The sequence below is a fragment of the Zingiber officinale genome, chromosome 5B (genome assembly GCF_018446385.1).
Source record: "Zingiber officinale cultivar Zhangliang chromosome 5B, Zo_v1.1, whole genome shotgun sequence".
NCBI classification, from domain to species: domain Eukaryota; kingdom Viridiplantae; phylum Streptophyta; class Magnoliopsida; order Zingiberales; family Zingiberaceae; genus Zingiber; species Zingiber officinale.
Genome location: NC_055995.1, coordinates 13,176,479 through 13,194,962, shown reverse-complemented (window position 1 = coordinate 13,194,962; position 18,484 = coordinate 13,176,479). Strand labels below are relative to the sequence as shown.

Sequence of the window (18,484 nt, the reverse complement as noted above, 5' to 3'; positions counted from 1 at the left end):
ATTGAATGTACCAGTCCAATAAACATAAGTCTGTGTGCCGAATTTTGCAATAACCTAGTAAAAGTAGACGATTTCACCTATACCACTAGGGCAGCAAGCACTGATATCGTATTTTCCCCTACGACTATCCGAGAGTTTTTAGAGTTGCGTCTATCTACTTGCTCCTTTTTGTGCTATCCTCCGAGGGATCTACCGTTCGAAGATCCCTACTCACATATTACTCTCGATACGATTTATTCGTATTTTTTCGGGGGAGAGAGAGATCCCACTGTGACACAATTTAGGTCAGTGGAACTTCGAGTCCAGGACTACGCTCTTTATAGGGTTATAGTCATTTGCATTTTACCACTGACTACTCGGGACATCGCTGTGATGCGCCCATTCCATTCGTTCTTACTTTATGCCCTGATTCATAGGTTAGACATTGACATCAGCCTACATATCTTCTCCACCATCATCTATTCAGCTAGATATGTGACTGACAGTAGAGTCCATATGCCATTTGGTCACATTCTGACAGCCTATTTGTCCTCGTTGCACATTGATGTCACTAGGGGAGACGTTGCCCATATGACCGAGTTCGATGTTATAGCCGCTCGGAACTTTTCCCTAGCCGGCATCCATATAGATAGAGATGACGGGACTATGTCTTGGCGGAGGGGCACTGACCACCCGATCCAGGCATGTGGACGAGTTCATGCTGCACTATTTCGAGGAAGCCGCACCGCTCCACCACCACCCAGCTCGAGCACCACGACCGCTCCCGCACTCTAGCCGATCGTATGACCCTAGAGAGAGCTATGGCGAGTCTCCAGCAGGAGAACTCGATCGATGTATCTGGCGAGAGGTTGCCGAGTTACGAGCTGACACACTGAGCTGATGGCACTTCTTCGATCCTTGGGATCTGGACCACCCCCTTCATCATCTCAGTAGCTTTAGTGATGACCTACTTCTGTAGCTACACTACTTGTAAAATATTTTGGATTTATCTAGTGATATTTCAGACCTACATTGATTATGTTATATCTCAATAGACTAGGAATTTTAAATTTCAAAATTGTTTTCAAAAATCACTCTTTCAAATTATAAGTCAAATTTGGTTGTTTTCAAAACTTTCCATTTTTAGATTTTCAAAAACAGTTTTGGCCTTAGACTAGTTTTGAATCCTTAGAAAGCATGTACCCATAAGACTAGTTTTTTAGCATCTCACCAACACCTTAGGTTTACCTTGCTTGTGTTTGACAAACATAGAAAGGGGTGAGATGCATAGGCCAACTGTCTGGACTTAAGATGCTTATTTCAGTGCATCAACATAAGTCTGGACGTTAAATACAATTCAGACATTAATCAGATTAAAGTTCATCAGTCAAGTCAAACACTGACTGGTTATAATTAACTTAATCTGACTAACCAAGTGAAAGCTACTATCTTCTGATAGTCAGTTAGTAGCTAATTGGTTAGACAGTTGGTTAGAGTAAGTATCAAGTTCAGGGGGAGAATAAACTCAAATTTTGTATGTTTGAAAAATGTCTTTTAAAACCTAACCTATGTTTGAACATTGATTTACAAAAAGTTAAATTTAACTAAGTATTTGAAAAATGTGAAAGTTTAATCCCACCTAATTTTCAAACCTGATTTGAAAAATTAACTATTTCCAAAATTAGCCTTAAAAATTAATTTTGACAAAAATTTTATTTCTTGAAAAGTTTAATTTTTGCTTTGTTTTAAATGGAAGTTGAAAATTTTACCTTTTTGAAAATTAAATATTACTTAAACATAAAAAGTAAATTTGAAAAACCTGTCTTGAAAATTTCTACACGCTTGAAAAGTTAAACTTGATTAACTTTAACTTTTCAAAACTCAACTTGTCTACCCCAAGTCAACTTGACTATTTTTTTAACTTGGTGTTAAAAATTGCACTTTTATCTTTCAAATTTTGAACCAAACTTAGCTATCTTTCAAAATTTGATTACCTGTTATAGTAACTCTTCACTATGGTTATTTACCTTTGTTCATTTTTTTTTATGAATGCCAAAGGGAGAGGAGGGTTAGGTGGTTAAGTTAGTTAAGTTAGCTAAACCAATTTGAAAATACAAACTAACAAACTTTACAACCACATAAATGCATGTTGTTTTCTTGCATATGTTTTCACTAACTTAACCAGGTTGTCATTCCATCAAAAAGGGGGAGATTGTTGGTGCGGGTAGCACTAACGGTCTAACCCAGGTTTTGATGAATGACAAATAGGTTAAGTTAGTTGTGTTGTTGTCTGACACTTTGATCAAGTGTGCAGGAAAAGTCCAGCTAGGTCGACGGGCTGACCGGATAGCTGGCGAGAAGTCCAAGCGGGTCGACGGGCTGACCGGACGCTTGGCGAGAAGTCCAACTAGGTCGACGGGCTGACCGGATAGCTGGCGAGAAGTCCAAGCGGGTCGACGGGCTGACCGGACGCTTGGCGAGAAGTCCAGACGGTCGACCGGACGTCTGGTAGGTAAGCAAGGTAAGTCACTGGAGGGGAGAGACTGTGAGGACGCGTCCTCGGGAAGGGGACATGAGGCGTCGATCCGGCTTAGATCCAGTTCGGATGTCTAAGTCGAGATCGTGACTAGATTACGGTCTCGGAGAGACGGAATCTAAGTCATACTCTTTTATTTATCTGTTGAACTTTAACTGTGCTGACAATCTGTTTTACAGGATATACATTTGCCTCGGACTAACTTTATTTTGCAGGAAAAGGAGTTTTCTGGAACAAGGTAGTCCGGGCGCCCGGAGCCCCCGGAAGGCGAATTTTATCCAGCCAAGTCGTCGCCACGTGGAGCATCTTGGTTTCAGATTCGTCACCTCAGTGCGCGGAAGGAATCCAGGCCGGGCATATATAAAAAGCCCGGGAGCTTGAAATCAATCAAGCTGAGAACTCTTCTACTGCTGGTCTTGCTGCTCGACGCTCAGTGTGACGCCAACAAAGCTCCGACACTACGCTCCGTTATTTTCCCTTTTGTCGGTATTTGTTTTTCAGTTTCATTAGCATTCCCTGTACGGTTCTTTTGTAATTATTATTCTGAATTGCTAGTGATTGCCCAACGAAAGTGGTCAAGGACCACGGGCCTTCGAGTAGGAGTCGTCACAGGCTCCGAACGAAGTAAAACCATTGTGTCTATTTTACTTTTCTGCTGCGTTTAAACTCTTGTTTTTTCGAATCGATATTCACCCCCCCCCCCTCTATCGAATCTAACGGTCCTACAACTCCATCCAGAAGTGTCGACTGAGCTTTATCTTCTATTTTTGTCGGTATATTTATTTAAGCTTGCATTGTATTTAACTTGAAAGAAGATAGTAATTTGTTACTATCTTCTACTTACATTTGTATGCATTGCTTCTTTCCAAAGATTTTAGAAGGAAGAATCATAGTAATTGCCCAACGGTGCTATCAAAGATTGTGAGTCTTGGAGTAGAAGTTGACGTAAACTCCGAACTAAGTAACTAACTTATGTCATCTGTATTATTTTTTTTGTTGTAGCTTTGATATTCATTTTACAAATCAATATGAAAAGAAAAGTTTTTTAAAGAGCGATATTCACCCCCCTCCCAGTCACTCCTTTTCGATCCTTTAGAGATCACCTGTACAAAAGACAAAAGAGCCTTCTCGAGGCTGTTGCTGAAATGCATCGAATCAAAAGACATTCAATACATCCTGCAAGAAGTTCACTAGGATTCCTGTGGAAGTCATCTGAGTGATCGTTCATTGACAAGGAAAATCCTATTGGCAGACTATTTTTGGCATACCATGCAGGCTGATGCTGCGCGAGCGGTGGCGATGTGTTTGTCTTGTTAGAAATATCAAAACATACTGCAAAAACCTACTGGAGAGCTTAAGGCATCCATTGTCTCTTGTCCGTTCGACTAGTGGGGTACGGATATCGTTAGGCTTTTCTCCTTGGCAATCAGACAAAGGAAATTCCTTCTTGTGGCTATATATTATTTATCCAAATAGGTGGAAGCAAAGCCGCTCGCCAAGATAATGGAGCAAATGATTATCAAGTTTTTATGATAAAATATTGTGTACTGGTTCAACATCCCTCATAAACTCATCTCTAACTAAGGAAGGCAATTTTAAGGATGGAGGCTCAGGGAGTGGTGTGTCGGTTATGGTATTACGTAAGCCTTTACTTCAGTAGCTTACCCTCAAAGCAATGACCAAGCGAAAGTTACCAGCAGAGAAATCCTCAAGGGACTCAGGGCTCGGTTCGACCACATTGAAGGAACCAAGGTGGATGAGCTGCTGGGTGTACTGTGGACCTACCACACCACGCCTAGAAAGGCTACCAGCATAACTCCATTTCATTTAGTATTTGAGATAAGAATTGAGTTCGATCAAATGCAGCTCTATGACGAGGAAAATCCTGAGTGGCGCCTTATGAAATTAGACTTAATAGATAAAATCAGGGATAAAGCAGTCGTTTAACTGATAACATATCGGCAAAGGATGAAACAGAACTACAACAGAATGGTACTTCTGAGATCCTTCCAAGCCTGCGACTTAATCTAGAAAAGAGTAAAGTCGATCAGCGATGTCAGCAAGCTAGAAGCCCCTTGGGGAGGACTGTATAAAATAATCCAAAAGCTTAGTTCGAGATCTTATTATTTACAAGATGAAAATGCGAGGAACTTGGAGTGACCTTGGAGTACAAACCATCTACAGCCTTACCGAGCTTGGTAGTAAGTTTGTGATTGAATTCATACAAATTGTTAAAATATTTGTTCCATGAATGTAGGAAAATTTAAAGCAAAATTAATAAGTATTCCAGACTCTTGAGACGTTCGGTCAAGTTATAAGTGAGCAAAGTCCTTGCACTAAGTGTCAAAGACTCTCGACTTGTTCAAACAAGTTATAAGTGAGTTAAACTCTCACGCCTCCAGACTCTTCAGTCGTTCGGCCAAATTATAAGCAAGCAATGCTCTCATGCTAAGTGTCAAAAACTCTCAACCTATTCAGGCGAGTTATAAGTGAGCTGAGCTCTCACACTTTCAGACTCTTGATCCGTTCATCCAAGTTATAAGCGAGCAAAGTCCTCGTACTAAGTGTCAAAGACTTACGTGCTGATCGAGATAAGAATTGAGTTCAATCGGATGCAACTCTATGACGAGGAAAATCCTGAGCGATGCCTTATGGAATTAGACTTAATAGACTAAATCAGGGATAAATCATTCGTTCGGCTAATAATATATCTGCAGAGGATGAAGCAGAACTACAGCAGAAGGGTAATCCCGAGATCCTTCCAAGTCAGCGACTTAATCTGAAAAAGAGTAAAGTCGATCAACGATGTCAGCAAGCTAGAAGCCCCCTAGGGAGGACCGTATAAAATAATCCAAAAGCTTAGTTCCAGATTTTATTATTTACAAAATGAAAGTGGGAGGAACTTGGAGTGGCCTTGGAGTGCAAACCATTTACAACCTTACTGGGCCAGGTAGTAAGTTTGTGATTGAATTCATGTAAATTGTTAAAATATTTGTTCCATGAATGTAGGAAAATTTGAAGGAAAAATTAATAAGTGTTCCAGACTCTTGAGACGTTCAGTCAAGTTATAAGAGAGCAAAGCCCTCGCACTAAGCGTCAAAGACTCTCGACCATTCGAGCAAGTTATAAGTGAGCTGAGCTCTCACGCCTTTAGACTCTTCAACTTTTTGGCCAAGTTATAAGCGAGCAAAGCCCTTGCAGTAAGTGTCAAAGACTCTCGACTCGTTCGGACAAGATATAAGTGAGCTGAGCTCTCACGTCTCCAGACTCTTGAGTCGTTCGGCCAAGTTATAAGCAAGCAATACCCTCACACTAAGTGTCAAAGATTCTTGACCCATTCGAATGAGTTATAAGTGAGCTGAACTCTCACACTTCCATACTTTTGATCCGTTCGGCCAAGTTATAAGCGAACAAAGCTCTCGTGCTAAGTGCCAAAGACTTACGTGTCACTTGGTCGTGTTATTAACAAGCAAAGAACTCACACTAAGTGCTCAAGACGCACGTGCCGCTCGGCCGAACTCAACTTTCGTTCTACATATTACACGGACAAATCTAAAAAGCCAAGTCTCTTATGCTAAGTATAAGCTTAAAGATCGTAAGACTCTAGAACAAAGAACTTAAAAGAGCTGAATGGGTGTGCATGGATTCATACTTAGAAAACTTTTTACAGGGTGCCTGGGGAGGGTACAAGAAGTTGCTGTCAAACTTATAGAAAGAACTATGCAAGGTAGTCAAGCACGTCATCTAGGAGTGAATCTGCTATCTTCTCCCTTTTTATAATTTGGTTGACATCTCAGGGGAGAGGTAGTCATCATCTTTTAGCTGTTAGAGGGTTCCATCAATTCCGTATTCAAAGAGATAGAGAGTTTGACCGATGAATACTTGGTTGAAATATGGGGAGCGAAGGTACTTCACCCTAAAAGATTCCAGCCGATCACACTCCTTGAACTTGTTGAATTCAGCCTCAAACGACTCCAACTCGATTGTCAGCATAGCCAACTCAGCGTCTTTCTCACCAATTATTTGTTTATGCTACTCGAGTTGGAGCTCGCTCACCATTTACTCCGTGGTTCGACTAACCTGCTTGGCACTAACGCAGCTTCTCCCTTTTCAAGCTTCTTTGCCAAGACCCAAGCCTCCTTATTTTTTATATTCAGGTCTTCAATGACTTGGAGCTTCCTGACATTAAACTAAGTTCAAACTCATAAAAAAAACTAAGCAAAAACTTGAACAATAATTTCAACAGCTTGATTCATTTTATACTCAGCTTAGTTTAACTCAATTATCTTATCAAATAAATTTAAACACCACAAAACTTAACCCATTTTAGCTCATTTTCAACCCTACATATTCACAATTTCAATAGTTATGTTTTAATATAAACCAATCTTATAATCACAAAACTCTTAATGTGAGCTTATAATCAAGCACGATATATATAACAGCTACTTGTTTACACAGGGATAACATAAAAGGATAAGACAAATCAGACGATTAAAATACAGCAAAGTATTCACAAATTGAAGACCAAATGGGATTAAGAAAAGGATGAGAAAAGAAATTAAGAAAACTTATGATAAGGTCCTTGAGCAAATCAGACATTCACGTAGCTAGCTAGCTAGCTAGATATAGATACCAGTGATGTGGTTGTTCATCTCACTGAAAGGCTCTTTTGAGCCCACCTTTCTGTACCCACGCACACCTGCAGCTGAGGATGAGGAAGGAGAAGAACCTGTAGACCAAGATGAAGCCCACCATCATGATCACATTCTTCCACCTGCACTGCTCCTTCAGCCCTTGCTGCCGCAGCACATCATCCCCTCTCAGAAGGCACACCCCGAAGCCGTACTCCAAGCATTTCCCCGCCCCGGAGAACTCGTTGATCAGGAACCCCTCGAATGGATACTTGAAGAGCGAAATGTAGTGCATGAACACCCAGTAGCTCGGCATCCATTGCTTCGATATGAAGTAACCGGAGAAGAGGAAGAAGGTGCCCATCACGCCGGAGATGATCGAGTTGCCGATGATGAAATTGGGCGCCAGAGCACTCAAGCACACCACCATCGAGTTGGCGGTGTAGAGGATCAGCCATATCAGGAGCAGAAAGTACATGAAGGCAGGGAAGGTGGGGCGGAGACCGGCGAGCCAGTACACCGGCACGGAGAAGAGCAGAGCCAGGATGAAGAGGAAGGGGAGGAAGACGAGCCCGTTGGCGATCACGTAGGAGGATACGCGGTAGCTCCCGCTCGATGTCTCCTTCATTAGGATCTCTCTTTCTTGGAGAAAGATGGGCAGGGCTTCGGTGGTGCAGGAGAGCAGGAAGGTTAGGATGAAGGCGAAGAGGCCGACTCGTTCTCGGACGTTCTCGTCCTTGAGGTGGAAGAAGATGGAGCCGAGGACGAGGCCGGCGACGAGCATTTGGATCGTTCGACACGCGAATAGTTGCTTAGTCCGCATCACGTTCTTGACGAAGCGGTGAGTCAGGATGGCGATCTCGCAGAGACCAGAGTTGGCATAGTCGCGCAAGATGAGGTCGTCGTCGTCGTCTTCTAGCCGAGCAAGTGACTCCTCGTCCACCACCTTGTTCTGTTGGAAGAGCTGCTGCAGAGTGCACCGGTCTTTCTTCCCTTGTTCCTTTCTTCCCCTTGTTGTCGCCGGCGCCACTTCTTGTTGATCTTCTCGTTGGTGATGGTTGGAGCGGCGGAGAACGTCGATGGAGTCCATGGCGAATTCGAGGACGTTGACGTGGCGAGGGAGGTCGAGTCCGGTGGAGCATAGGAGGGCGTGGAGCTCGTTGAGCGTGCCGTGGTGGACGACTCCTCCGTCGGCGAGGAGGAGTAGGGATCCGAAGAGCTTGAGGATGCGGAAGCCTGGCTGGTGGATGCTCAGGATGATGGTGCGTCCGCGCTTCTCCGCCATGGCCTTCAGCATCTCAACGATCTGCAGCGCCGACGTGCTGTCGAGCCCCGACGTGGGTTCATCCAGGATGAGTATTCTCGGGTCGTGGACGACGTCGACGCCGATGGAGACTCTCCGGCGCTCTCCGCCGGAGATTCCCCGGACGCGGGCGCCGTCGCCGACCCAGGCGTCAGCCACGTGCCGCAGGCCGAGCTCCTGGAGCAGGGCTTCCACCCGGGACCTGAGCTCGGACGGACGGCAGCACCCATGGCATCCGAGGCGTAGGCGGGCGCTGAACAGCAGCGTCTCCCGCACCGTGAGCAGCGGGAACAGAGTGTCCTTCTGCGTGACGTAGCCGGACATCCGCCGGAAGTCAGGCTTCTCCACCGGGCGGCGATTGATGAGTATGGTAGGCGGGGTGGTGGGCGTGATCTTACCAGCCAGAATCTCCAACAATGTGGACTTCCCTGCGCCGCTGGGACCAACGATGGCGAGGATCTCCGAAGATTTCGCCCGGCAGCTCACGTTCTTGAGAACGCTACGGCCTCCGTTGTCGTTGCCTCCTTTAACGCTGCATGATCCAGCCTCCTCTTCTCTTCTCCATAAAATCCTTGGGAAGAGATTGCACGATGCGGTCGAGACGGGGATGTGGTAGGTGATGCCTTTGGCTTCAACGTCACAACCTTGTGACTTCATGAGATTCAACTCGCTCTCGCTCTCGCTCGGTTGCTGCAACTCTCAAGTCTCAACCTTGCACAGCACAGGGCCACTGCCACTCCACCTAAAAGGAATTTAAAAAGGCAAGAGATGTGCGCCCGTGAACCGAGTTTGATGTCACGTTCTCAATGATTCCAATCGACAGGCGTCGTGAGTAGTATGACAAGGGCGACTTGGCAGGTCAGCTTCATGGTTGGTTTGATCATTTCTGCTGGCCGAAGCTGAAAAATATCTCGATCGTCGTTTGACATTTAGCTAGCTTCTATAAATCTCATAACCTGATTTTATAAGAAAAGTTTGATTAATTTGATAATTGATTTTACATCGATTTAGTTTGTTATTCTTTTAAGATAATCGATAAAATTTGATCGGTCGTTTTTTGTCTGGTCAGACAAAACTCGTGGCTTGTATATCTCATACCCCCACCATTTCCACACAAACTGCTTCTTAGTTCTTAGTGTAACCCATGAGTCTTATTATCTGGATAATGAGCAATATTTACAGGTTGGTGAGAGCATGGCAGCCTATATAATCCATCTTCCTACAGGTTTCGCCACAAATTAATTTAATGGGACAGGGGAAAATGACAAATGGCAGAGAAAGATAACAACAAAAGGATGGTAAACCAAATCTGCAAAGGAGACATGTATATTACTGAATAGAATTCATTACACAACAACATATGCGCCACCCCTAGACTTTTGATTTGGCAGAGTGAAGAAACATCATCACATTGTCTGCTTGGTGTACTTGTTAAGATAAAAAAAATTTATAGTTCAAGAAAAGAGAGGAGATCTTTTAGCTCGTGCCCGAAGATATTTTCTTTTTAATTTTTCTTTTTACAAAGAAATACAAATGAACATTTAAATATATAGAGTTTTAGATAGAGGCCTCCTTCATCTTCTAAGACCCAAAACCGCATTCCATTAGCAGCCCATTTACCTCATACCTACGTCCTATATAAATTATTGGTGGATAAAATTTAGGCTTTTTATTTTCTTTTTTATATCTCGTGGTTATATATGATTAAGGGAGACTTGTAATCTTGTTGTTGGATTTAAGAGTTGGTTCTAGATAAATTTCCTATTTTTTTATAAAAAAAAATTCTTTTTAAAATTTTTTATTATAACAAATTTAGCTTTTAAGTATTAAGGGTGTTCGGACTTTGTCTAATTAATATGGAAGTTAAATGATCTTTACTTTATTTGCCTACAAGATAAATTTAAAATGCAATTTATACATAGTCAGAAACTTCTAAGCCTCTAAAATATTTGTTTCATTTGAAATTCAAACTTTAATTTTGGTTATGGCAAAAAAAAAAAAAGTGTCATTTTTATAGGTGTGTCGTTAGAGGAGGTTTCCTTATATCCTTTCAAAATATCCTGTTCATGGCTTGGGTTTTTGTTAAATAGATATGTATTGATAGAATCACACTTTCAAAATTTATTTAGAAATAGTTATTTTATCAAATGCATATTTTGTATAATTTGTGCAATTAAAATAAAGAGATTAAGTACTGTATTTGTAACTTATCCTCTTTATAGGATTTGTTGGATAAATATTTCTCATTTGTAACTTATCGTCGAATTGAAATTATATAAAATTAATTTTAAACTTATAAATTAGCTAATAATTTTAGATTGTCAAATAAGAAAAGATAAATTATTTGGAATGACTAAGTTGTTCGGAAGACTGAGCTATCTTATATAGTCAAGATGAGCTATCTTAATCAAGTTAAGTTGCCTTATAGTAGAGTGTAGAGTTGCATTGGCTGAGTTGCCGAGTACTAAGCTCTCTTGGCTGAGATGTCAAGGTCGAGCTGCCGAGTGCCGAGTTGCCTTGTCTAGTGATAATCATCATTTTATCATATTATTTAAGCTCTTAAATTCATTATTTTAATCCTATCGTTAGTTTAACTCTATATTTATACTTAAGTTTATGAGTTTGAATTTATTTGTGAATCTTTATGTGATTTATTTTATATTTATGGAATAATAGTTAATCATTTGAATGTAGCCTTTATAGGCAATCAAAAGATCATGAACTCAAGTTGGATTAATTTAAATTGGATTTAATTCTAAAATTCAATCTCAAACAATTTAGATCATTCATCTAAAATCCGAGAAAATTTGATCCATCCATCAAGATATGATTCATCCAAGTCAAAGGAAGAGTAGATCACAGCCATCAATAAAGATCTAAAATCTTTGATCCATATTTGAATTGATTCCAACCGTTGATCCAAATCTAGAGTGATTCTAGTCATTGATTTAGATCTGGTTGATTCTAACTTTGATTCAAATATGGGGCGATCGCACTACTCGGATTCAATTGAAAAAAATATGATAATCTCAGTTAGACTCATTGATTATTTCTGGGATGACGGGTCTAACCCCATGAAAGTTTCCCACCGATTACTAAGGTAAATCAGGAAGTGCACAAGGCAGCCAACCCAGAAGCCCAGCATCTTTTGATTATGCTCCCCGTTTGGAGAAAAAATTTCTACAAATATATTATAACTGATGATCGAATTACGGATGTCTGGGTGACAACTTAGATGTCTTACTACGGTACTATAACCCTGAGGACACTGCTCGGATTCAATTGAGAAACTATAGTAGGAAGCCAATTCACGATTTCAAGTGATCATCAAAAACAAAGGCCAAGGCATGCAGGAGAGGCGCAATGATCTTCTTCCTCATTCATCACTCCGTCGACCACCCTACTTCTTAATCATCATCCATCAAGGTCAAGGGGTTCCCTGTCCTCGTCCATCCTTATCTCCATATTCATTGATGCTCCGGTCATCCCATCTCCATCTCCACCTTCCTCTCAATGCAAACAAAGATTGGGACTTCTTCCTCCACTCGTGATATACACCACCTGAAGTTAAAGTATTTTTCTTCCCTCTCCATCTTCATCAAAGTTCCAGACCTCATATTCCTAACACCTGACACCGACCACATCAACACTTCATCCGTCACCAACCATCACCGTTGGCGATCTCCGCAGCATCTTCTTTCCACCACCGTAAGGGTCAAGGGGATTTTCCCTTCCCTATTCCCTAACCACTTCCGTCCACAGCCAACAACATTTCGTCGACCTTTGTCCCCTTCAACCCGACGTTGCCTCCGCTTACATCTTCCACCAAACCATTGAACATTCTACCTCAGGAAGAATCTCCAAAGAAGAAAAGGGATTTCCTACTCATTGGGGATCTCCAATTGAGGTATCAACTTCATCATCCTCACTGTCGACTCCATTTCCTTACACCGTCGATCATAGCTTTCCACCAAAGTTACGCACTACGAAAAAAGTTTATATGATTGCATTCACCTCAAATATCCCTTTAGTCCGTCCTCAAGTTAGGTGAATAGAAGTAAATCATGAGATCAGCATATAACCGATCGCCGAATTAGCTAGGAAGCAAGAAGGGTTTTTTTTTCTAGGCATGTGTTCGCCATGAATTGATCTCTTACCCCATTATAATAAGTCTGTCACCTTCTAATACTTCCCTTCACATGAGCTAGGGATAAACTGTGAGGGGTACTTGGAGTACGCATAATCCCCTTATTGCTACAAGGAGATTAAAAAAAATAAAAAAAAACTTCAAATTTTAATCATATAAAATTCTACTGTGAAGAGAAGCTCCGATAGAAAGCGTTAACGATCAACGACTTTTTTAATAGAACAATATTCTTTCTATAAATTTTTTATTGAAACAAATTTTGCTCACTGGATTTGTGGGATCATAAGTATTAAGGGTGTTCGGACTTTGAACATTTATTTCCGAAGACTTCGCTTGCCTACTAGTTAAATCGAGACCACAATTTATACTAATTTCTTATGTCCTTTCAAGTAATATTATTAATGGCTGGGGTTTTGTTAAATAGATATGTACAGATAGAATCACACTTTCGAAATTTATTTAGAAATAGTTGTTTTATCAATCCATATTTTGTATAATTTGTGCAATTAAAATAAAAGAGATTTTATTTAGAAATAGTTGTTTTATCAATCCATATTTTGTAGAACTTATGCAATTAAAATAAAGTATTGTCTTTTACTTATCCTCTTTATAGAATTCATTGAATAAATATTTCTCATGTGTTATAATATTCTGTAGGAAGAACTTTGAGACATGTGATATTTTGAAATATCTTTTCAACATCCACAAAGTTACCATCTAAGATATTCATCCAAGGTAGTCACTAATCATTAAAACCTATCAGCCTTTACCATTCTATAGCCAGTAGGAAAAACATATAAAATTTATGAAAGCTTAGCCTTTAATGCTCAACCCAGATTCAAAGAAATGCCTAGACTCATTCTCTTAATGGAATTCCTTGTGCATACTATATATCAGCTTTACAAAAGAATTAGTGTGAGTTGCACAGAGAACTCCGTTCAAAAATTTGATGAGCTTCTCTCATGCTTATGTTATGGATTATGTCATTCCCTTTCATGCATGGCCAAATATGTAGATACTTTTGCACTTTCTCTAAAGCACAGGTGGATTGCAATAAGATATTATACATTCCCCAGTTACACTTGGTAAAGAATAAAATAGCATATGAGCCAATATGTACCATTAAAAAAAATTAAACCAAGTAACACTAAATTTTGGATGATCAATGAAGTCGACTCAAAAGCTCATCCTCCCATAGTTGATGTCCATATGAAAGAAAAATTCCTTAAAAAACATCAAAACTAGGATCAAATCTTAAATGCCCAGTAATTCTTCTACTGAACCATAGCCCCAAGCGCTTTAAAACTAAGTCCCAGGCAATAGCTTCAAATCTAAGTCGCAGTTACTACACACATATGCATATCTGTAGCCTTTCTCAATCTACGATTATAATGAAATATGGTAAGAGAAGGTTCCCTTATCAGGTATTGCAATTAAGTCATCTAGATTGAAAATGGTACAATTAATAAATACATAACAAAATGAAGTTGATTTATTTTGTATAGTTTTTTTAATATTAAACAAACATAAAAGCATTTTATGAAAGAACACATCAAACTTGTTTATATTTACAGCCTTAATCTGAGGGGCTTAGTTGGGCCAATTTGCACTACAAACACTGCAATCTGGCTCTTAAGGATCCGCCCAGATATTGAAATGGGGGCTCCAATTTTACAATGGGTCAAGCAAACAGCCATAGCTGAATCTAGCAATGCAAGTCAAGAATCTAATGCAGCAACTAACAAGTAGATAAGAATGTTTGATATTTTGTTCTTGAGCATATCATTTTTCTAATGTGACGTCTCAAATTCATCTGAATTTGTGCCTTTCTGACCAAATAGTTCTGCGTACCTATAATGTTCATTCCTATGTTCCTTGTGATTGGAGAGTCCTCTCAGTGCTCAGTGCTCAGTGCAGTTTCTACATTGGTGATGTAAGGTAAATTATTACAAGCATTGCATTACATTCTAACAAACATCTTCAGACTTGATTTACCTGGATTGTGGTAGATTTTATCAAAATTCATACATGAATTAAAACATTAACATTTTACAAAATAATATAAATATTTTCAACTAAATATACAAATCCATTATAGGAAATCATCATCAGAGTTCATTTTTAATAATTAATTAATTCAAAATATTCATATAATAATTTAGCACTCCATAACTGTTCAAAATTCAAATTTAAATATATAACTATTAGAATTCAACTATACAGAATCATTTTTATCCCCAAATTTATTTTTTAAAAAAAGTTCAGAGATGTAAACAGGATTTAGTAACAGGAAGCACACTTCAAAAAATGAGCATCCTGTGTCGCAAGGCCTGTTCTTCCCTTCCATCTCTGCCACACTTACGAGAAGCTCAGCCATAAAATTAACAGAGCATCAGATACCTGGTGGCATTAACACACAAGAATTTTCAATTAAGTTCATCAAAAGGCAACAAATGTTGGTGCAATCTCAGCCGAAAGATGGTGATAAATTTAAATAAATTATCATAGAAATCAGCATCATAAATATTCATCCTTGATTGCACAACGTATCGATCGGAAAAAGATAAAAAAAATCCACTTCATCTCCGGAGTAAAATACATTACAAAAAAAAAGAAGAAAAATTGCTGGTGAAAAAGCGAGATCAGATGGTAGTGCATGTACAAAGATAATTCATCATTCATCATCTAGATGGCAGAATTAAATCTATGGATTTGGAATCATCAGTTCTCGAATACAATTCAAATCATCAAAGTGAAAACGATAAACGAATATCAAACGAAAAAAAACAAACAGAAGGTTGGGCAAGGAATCAGATAGAAATGTCAATCACCATTGATAACCCGATCGAAAGTACGAAAGGATCGTAAGACTGGGGCGACATTTGCACGCTCATCAGGTTCCCAAGAAAAGATTTCCGAACCGAATAAAATTCCAAGAACAAGTGAAGAGAAACAAAAAAGCAACGAGGGAAGGAAGAGGAAGGGGCTGGCGGCGCTGTTGATCGCCAAAGAGGAGAGGGGGAAGAATCGGTATTTAAAGAAGAGAATTAGGGTTTTGGATCCGCGATGCTGCTAACAAGACCGATCCAATTTTACCCGGTCCACCGCCAACCGGACCGAACGGTTATTTGTGAGTCACTGATGACTAAACTGAATGACTGTCTCATTACTAGTTGTTTATTGATGCACGTTTAATAGTGTTAATTTTTAACTCATTTTAAAAGCTTTGATTTCAAGTTCGTATCGCCGACTAGTTAACAGTAGCTATTTTTACAGGTCATCTTGTTGTTTGCACACAAACAATCTTCCTCAGTCTCTTAAATGGCACTTTATCCTAATCAACAGGATTAATGCACTATTGCAGGTCAAATTAGCACAAGTGAGAAGAGATCAAAATATCTCAACTACAACTGTGCTCACAGGATTTGTGTCTGGGCTTCTCAGAGATGAGTTGTATTGGAGATGGACTAACAGTGGTAATAGTTGTATGTTCACAGTGAAATCTCCATATAGATCTGGAAGGTACAAATTTATGGACCTCTTTTGCCCCAAAGAAGGTACAGATTTCAATCGGCTGCTGATTTCGTTCGACTAACAGTGGTAATGGTGTGATCCTGCTGGTTGGAGGCGGTGTTGATGAAGTTGAACGTCAAACGCAGGGGATTCGTAGTATGCCAACTTTGAGAAGGAGAAAATAGGAGAAAAAAAATGATTAATTAAGCCGGTGAAATTTTTCACTGGCCATAAATATAGGAAGTACTTATAGGTTCATCCTTATAGTTAGCATTTTCAAATTTACTATCTATTAAGAATTTTTTTTTAATAATATACCGTAGTGATTTTTAAAATCTAGATTTATCATTGAAAGATCTCATTATGATATTAAGGGACGAAAAATAAGAGAAGATGAGAGTTAGAATAAAGGTATAGCCACTCTTATTATCTTTAATTTAATTTATTTATAATTTTTAATTAATAAATTAATTAACTTATAATATTTAATTTAATTTATAAATTTTATTTAATATTTAATTTGCTTATAAATTTTAATTTAATTATACTTATTGTATATTTTTTGACTTATCAAATATATTTATAATATATTTTTTAATAGACAAAAATATAATTTTTATTATTATTAACTATTTATGAAATAAAATACTATAATTAAATATTTTATAAAAAAATAATTTTTTAATTATTTTAAAAGGTCAAACATATATGATTAATTACTCGTTTCGCTTTCAAAAAAAAAAAAAGGTTTAATTTTTTGAGCATGCTCTTAACTTAAAAAATATCAAATCGTAACTCCTCAGACATTTCAATTTTTTTATTAAGATTTTTTAATTTATAAACCTTTGATAAATTTTATGTTAGAGATGCTCTTAGTTTAGGGCGGTAAATGAACCAAGCGTTCGTGAACAAGTTTAGTGTTCAACTTGGTAAGAGTTTATTTATGTTCGTTCAATATACATTAGATTAATTAAACAAACAAACTTGAACAGCTCGTTAAGCTAAACAAACAAACTTAAACACATATGTGTTCAGCTCGTTAACGTTCGTGAACAATGTTCACAAACAATATTTATTAATAAATTTTTTTTCAATATACTAAATAAACAATAAAATAAATAAATAAATTTAAATTATCAATCTTAATAACCAATCAAACAATTAAAAGTTTCAAACAATCAAACAAGCTTTAATTGAGAGCTTGATAATATCTAAATAAACCAAGCTCAAACCAAGCTCAAGCCAAGCTCGAATCAAGCTCAAGCCAAGCTTGAATTGAGAGCTTGATAACATCTAAACGAATCAAGCTCAAACCAAGCTCAAGCCAAGTTCAAACCAAGCTCAAGCCAAGCTTGAATTGAGAGCTTGATAACATCTAAACGAACCAAGCTCAAGCCAAGCTTCAAACAAGCTCAAGCTCATAAAAAATAAATCAAGCCAAGCTTGAACACTCATTTCAAAAGCTTGGTTCATTTTAAGCTCGGCTCGGCTCGGTTATCTTATCAAATAAGCTTGAACTGTAACGACCCGCCTTCTACTAACTAAGCTGTAAGGCCGGACCGTCACATTATGCTGTGCTAAACTATATCCACGACCATCACTAAATCTAGATGCGGAAGCTGTACTAATTAAAACTTTGCTAAGCTATTATCATTTCTTGATTCTATGTGTACTAAGGGGTGTAATCTAACTATTCATGACATATTTTACATCCCCCATGGTCAAGGAACTGAACTAAGGGTCTCCCGGCTGTTATCAGGCCTCCCAATCAATCCACGGATCGATTGGAATGGTCTAATCGATCCAGTGATCGACTCAGCATGCTACTGTATGCAGAACTTAGGTTGGATCGATCCAGTGATCGATTCAACGCGCTACTGTGCTCGGGAAATATTCTGGATCGATCGGTTATTCGATCCAGATTGGCCAATTGATCAGTGATCGATCCCAGGGCTTTCTGTTCGCGACAGGAGGCATCCGGATCGATCGGATGATCGATCCAAGAGCTTACTGTTCGCGGTACGAACTTCTTAATCGATCGGCTGATCGATTGAGAAGCCTCCAATCGATCGGCCGATCGATTGGGGTTTCTGATTTCGTACCAGAAGTCTGATTTCAGCACTGTTTCGTGCCTCAATCACACATACAAGTTCAAAAATGGTTAGAAAACATTCTAACATCATGTAACTAATGTTCTAAGCATGATAGAGTGCATGATTCACTAGTTCATGGCATTTAACATACTAAAGTGCGGAATAATAAAATACTAAAACAAATTCTAATGTTCAAAACAAAACTCGCTGAAATTCTCTAAGATCTTTGTCCCAAGTTCCATCCACACACATCCTCATCGTTGCATTGACCTCCAGCCT

General features: G+C 39.1%; 1 protein-coding gene, 1 long non-coding RNA gene and 4 other non-coding genes across 7 annotated transcripts; all 6 read right to left on the bottom strand.

The window, feature by feature from the left end:
- Positions 1 to 6,927: 6,927 nt before the first annotated feature.
- LOC121984136 (ABC transporter G family member 5-like) lies at positions 6,928 to 9,213 on the bottom strand. Its single transcript, XM_042536942.1, has one exon. The coding sequence runs from the start codon at positions 9,107 to 9,109 to the stop codon at positions 7,172 to 7,174; it is 1,938 nt and encodes a 645-aa protein (XP_042392876.1). The 5' UTR covers positions 9,110 to 9,213; the 3' UTR covers positions 6,928 to 7,171.
- Positions 9,214 to 13,570: 4,357 nt separating this feature from the next.
- Positions 13,571 to 15,646, bottom strand: LOC121987253. 2 transcript variants are annotated; one of them, XR_006113455.1, is made up of 3 exons: positions 15,431 to 15,636; positions 14,595 to 14,999; positions 13,571 to 14,519 (listed from the first exon to the last, which is right to left on the bottom strand). It is a non-coding gene; the product is annotated as an uncharacterized LOC121987253 (long non-coding RNA). The 2 variants fall into 2 exon arrangements; XR_006113454.1 differs by lacking the exon at positions 13,571 to 14,519 and having other exon boundaries at positions 14,710 to 14,999; positions 15,431 to 15,646.
- LOC121988229 lies at positions 14,865 to 15,011 on the bottom strand. Its single transcript, XR_006113964.1, has one exon. It is a non-coding gene; the product is annotated as a small nucleolar RNA F1/F2/snoR5a (small nucleolar RNA).
- On the bottom strand, positions 15,060 to 15,141 carry LOC121988218. Its single transcript, XR_006113953.1, has one exon. It is a non-coding gene; the product is annotated as a small nucleolar RNA Z196/R39/R59 family (small nucleolar RNA).
- LOC121988217 lies at positions 15,236 to 15,331 on the bottom strand. Its single transcript, XR_006113952.1, has one exon. It is a non-coding gene; the product is annotated as a small nucleolar RNA Z195/SNORD33/SNORD32 family (small nucleolar RNA).
- LOC121988246 lies at positions 15,407 to 15,500 on the bottom strand. The gene has a single exon (XR_006113980.1). It is a non-coding gene; the product is annotated as a small nucleolar RNA U31b (small nucleolar RNA).
- Positions 15,647 to 18,484: the final 2,838 nt, after the last annotated feature.

What these genes read in the sequence shown, in the direction of transcription:
- LOC121984136 (XM_042536942.1), bottom strand. Translation starts at nt 9,109, where the DNA reads ATGAAGTCACAAGGTTGTGACGTTGAAGCCAAAGGCATCACCTACCAC.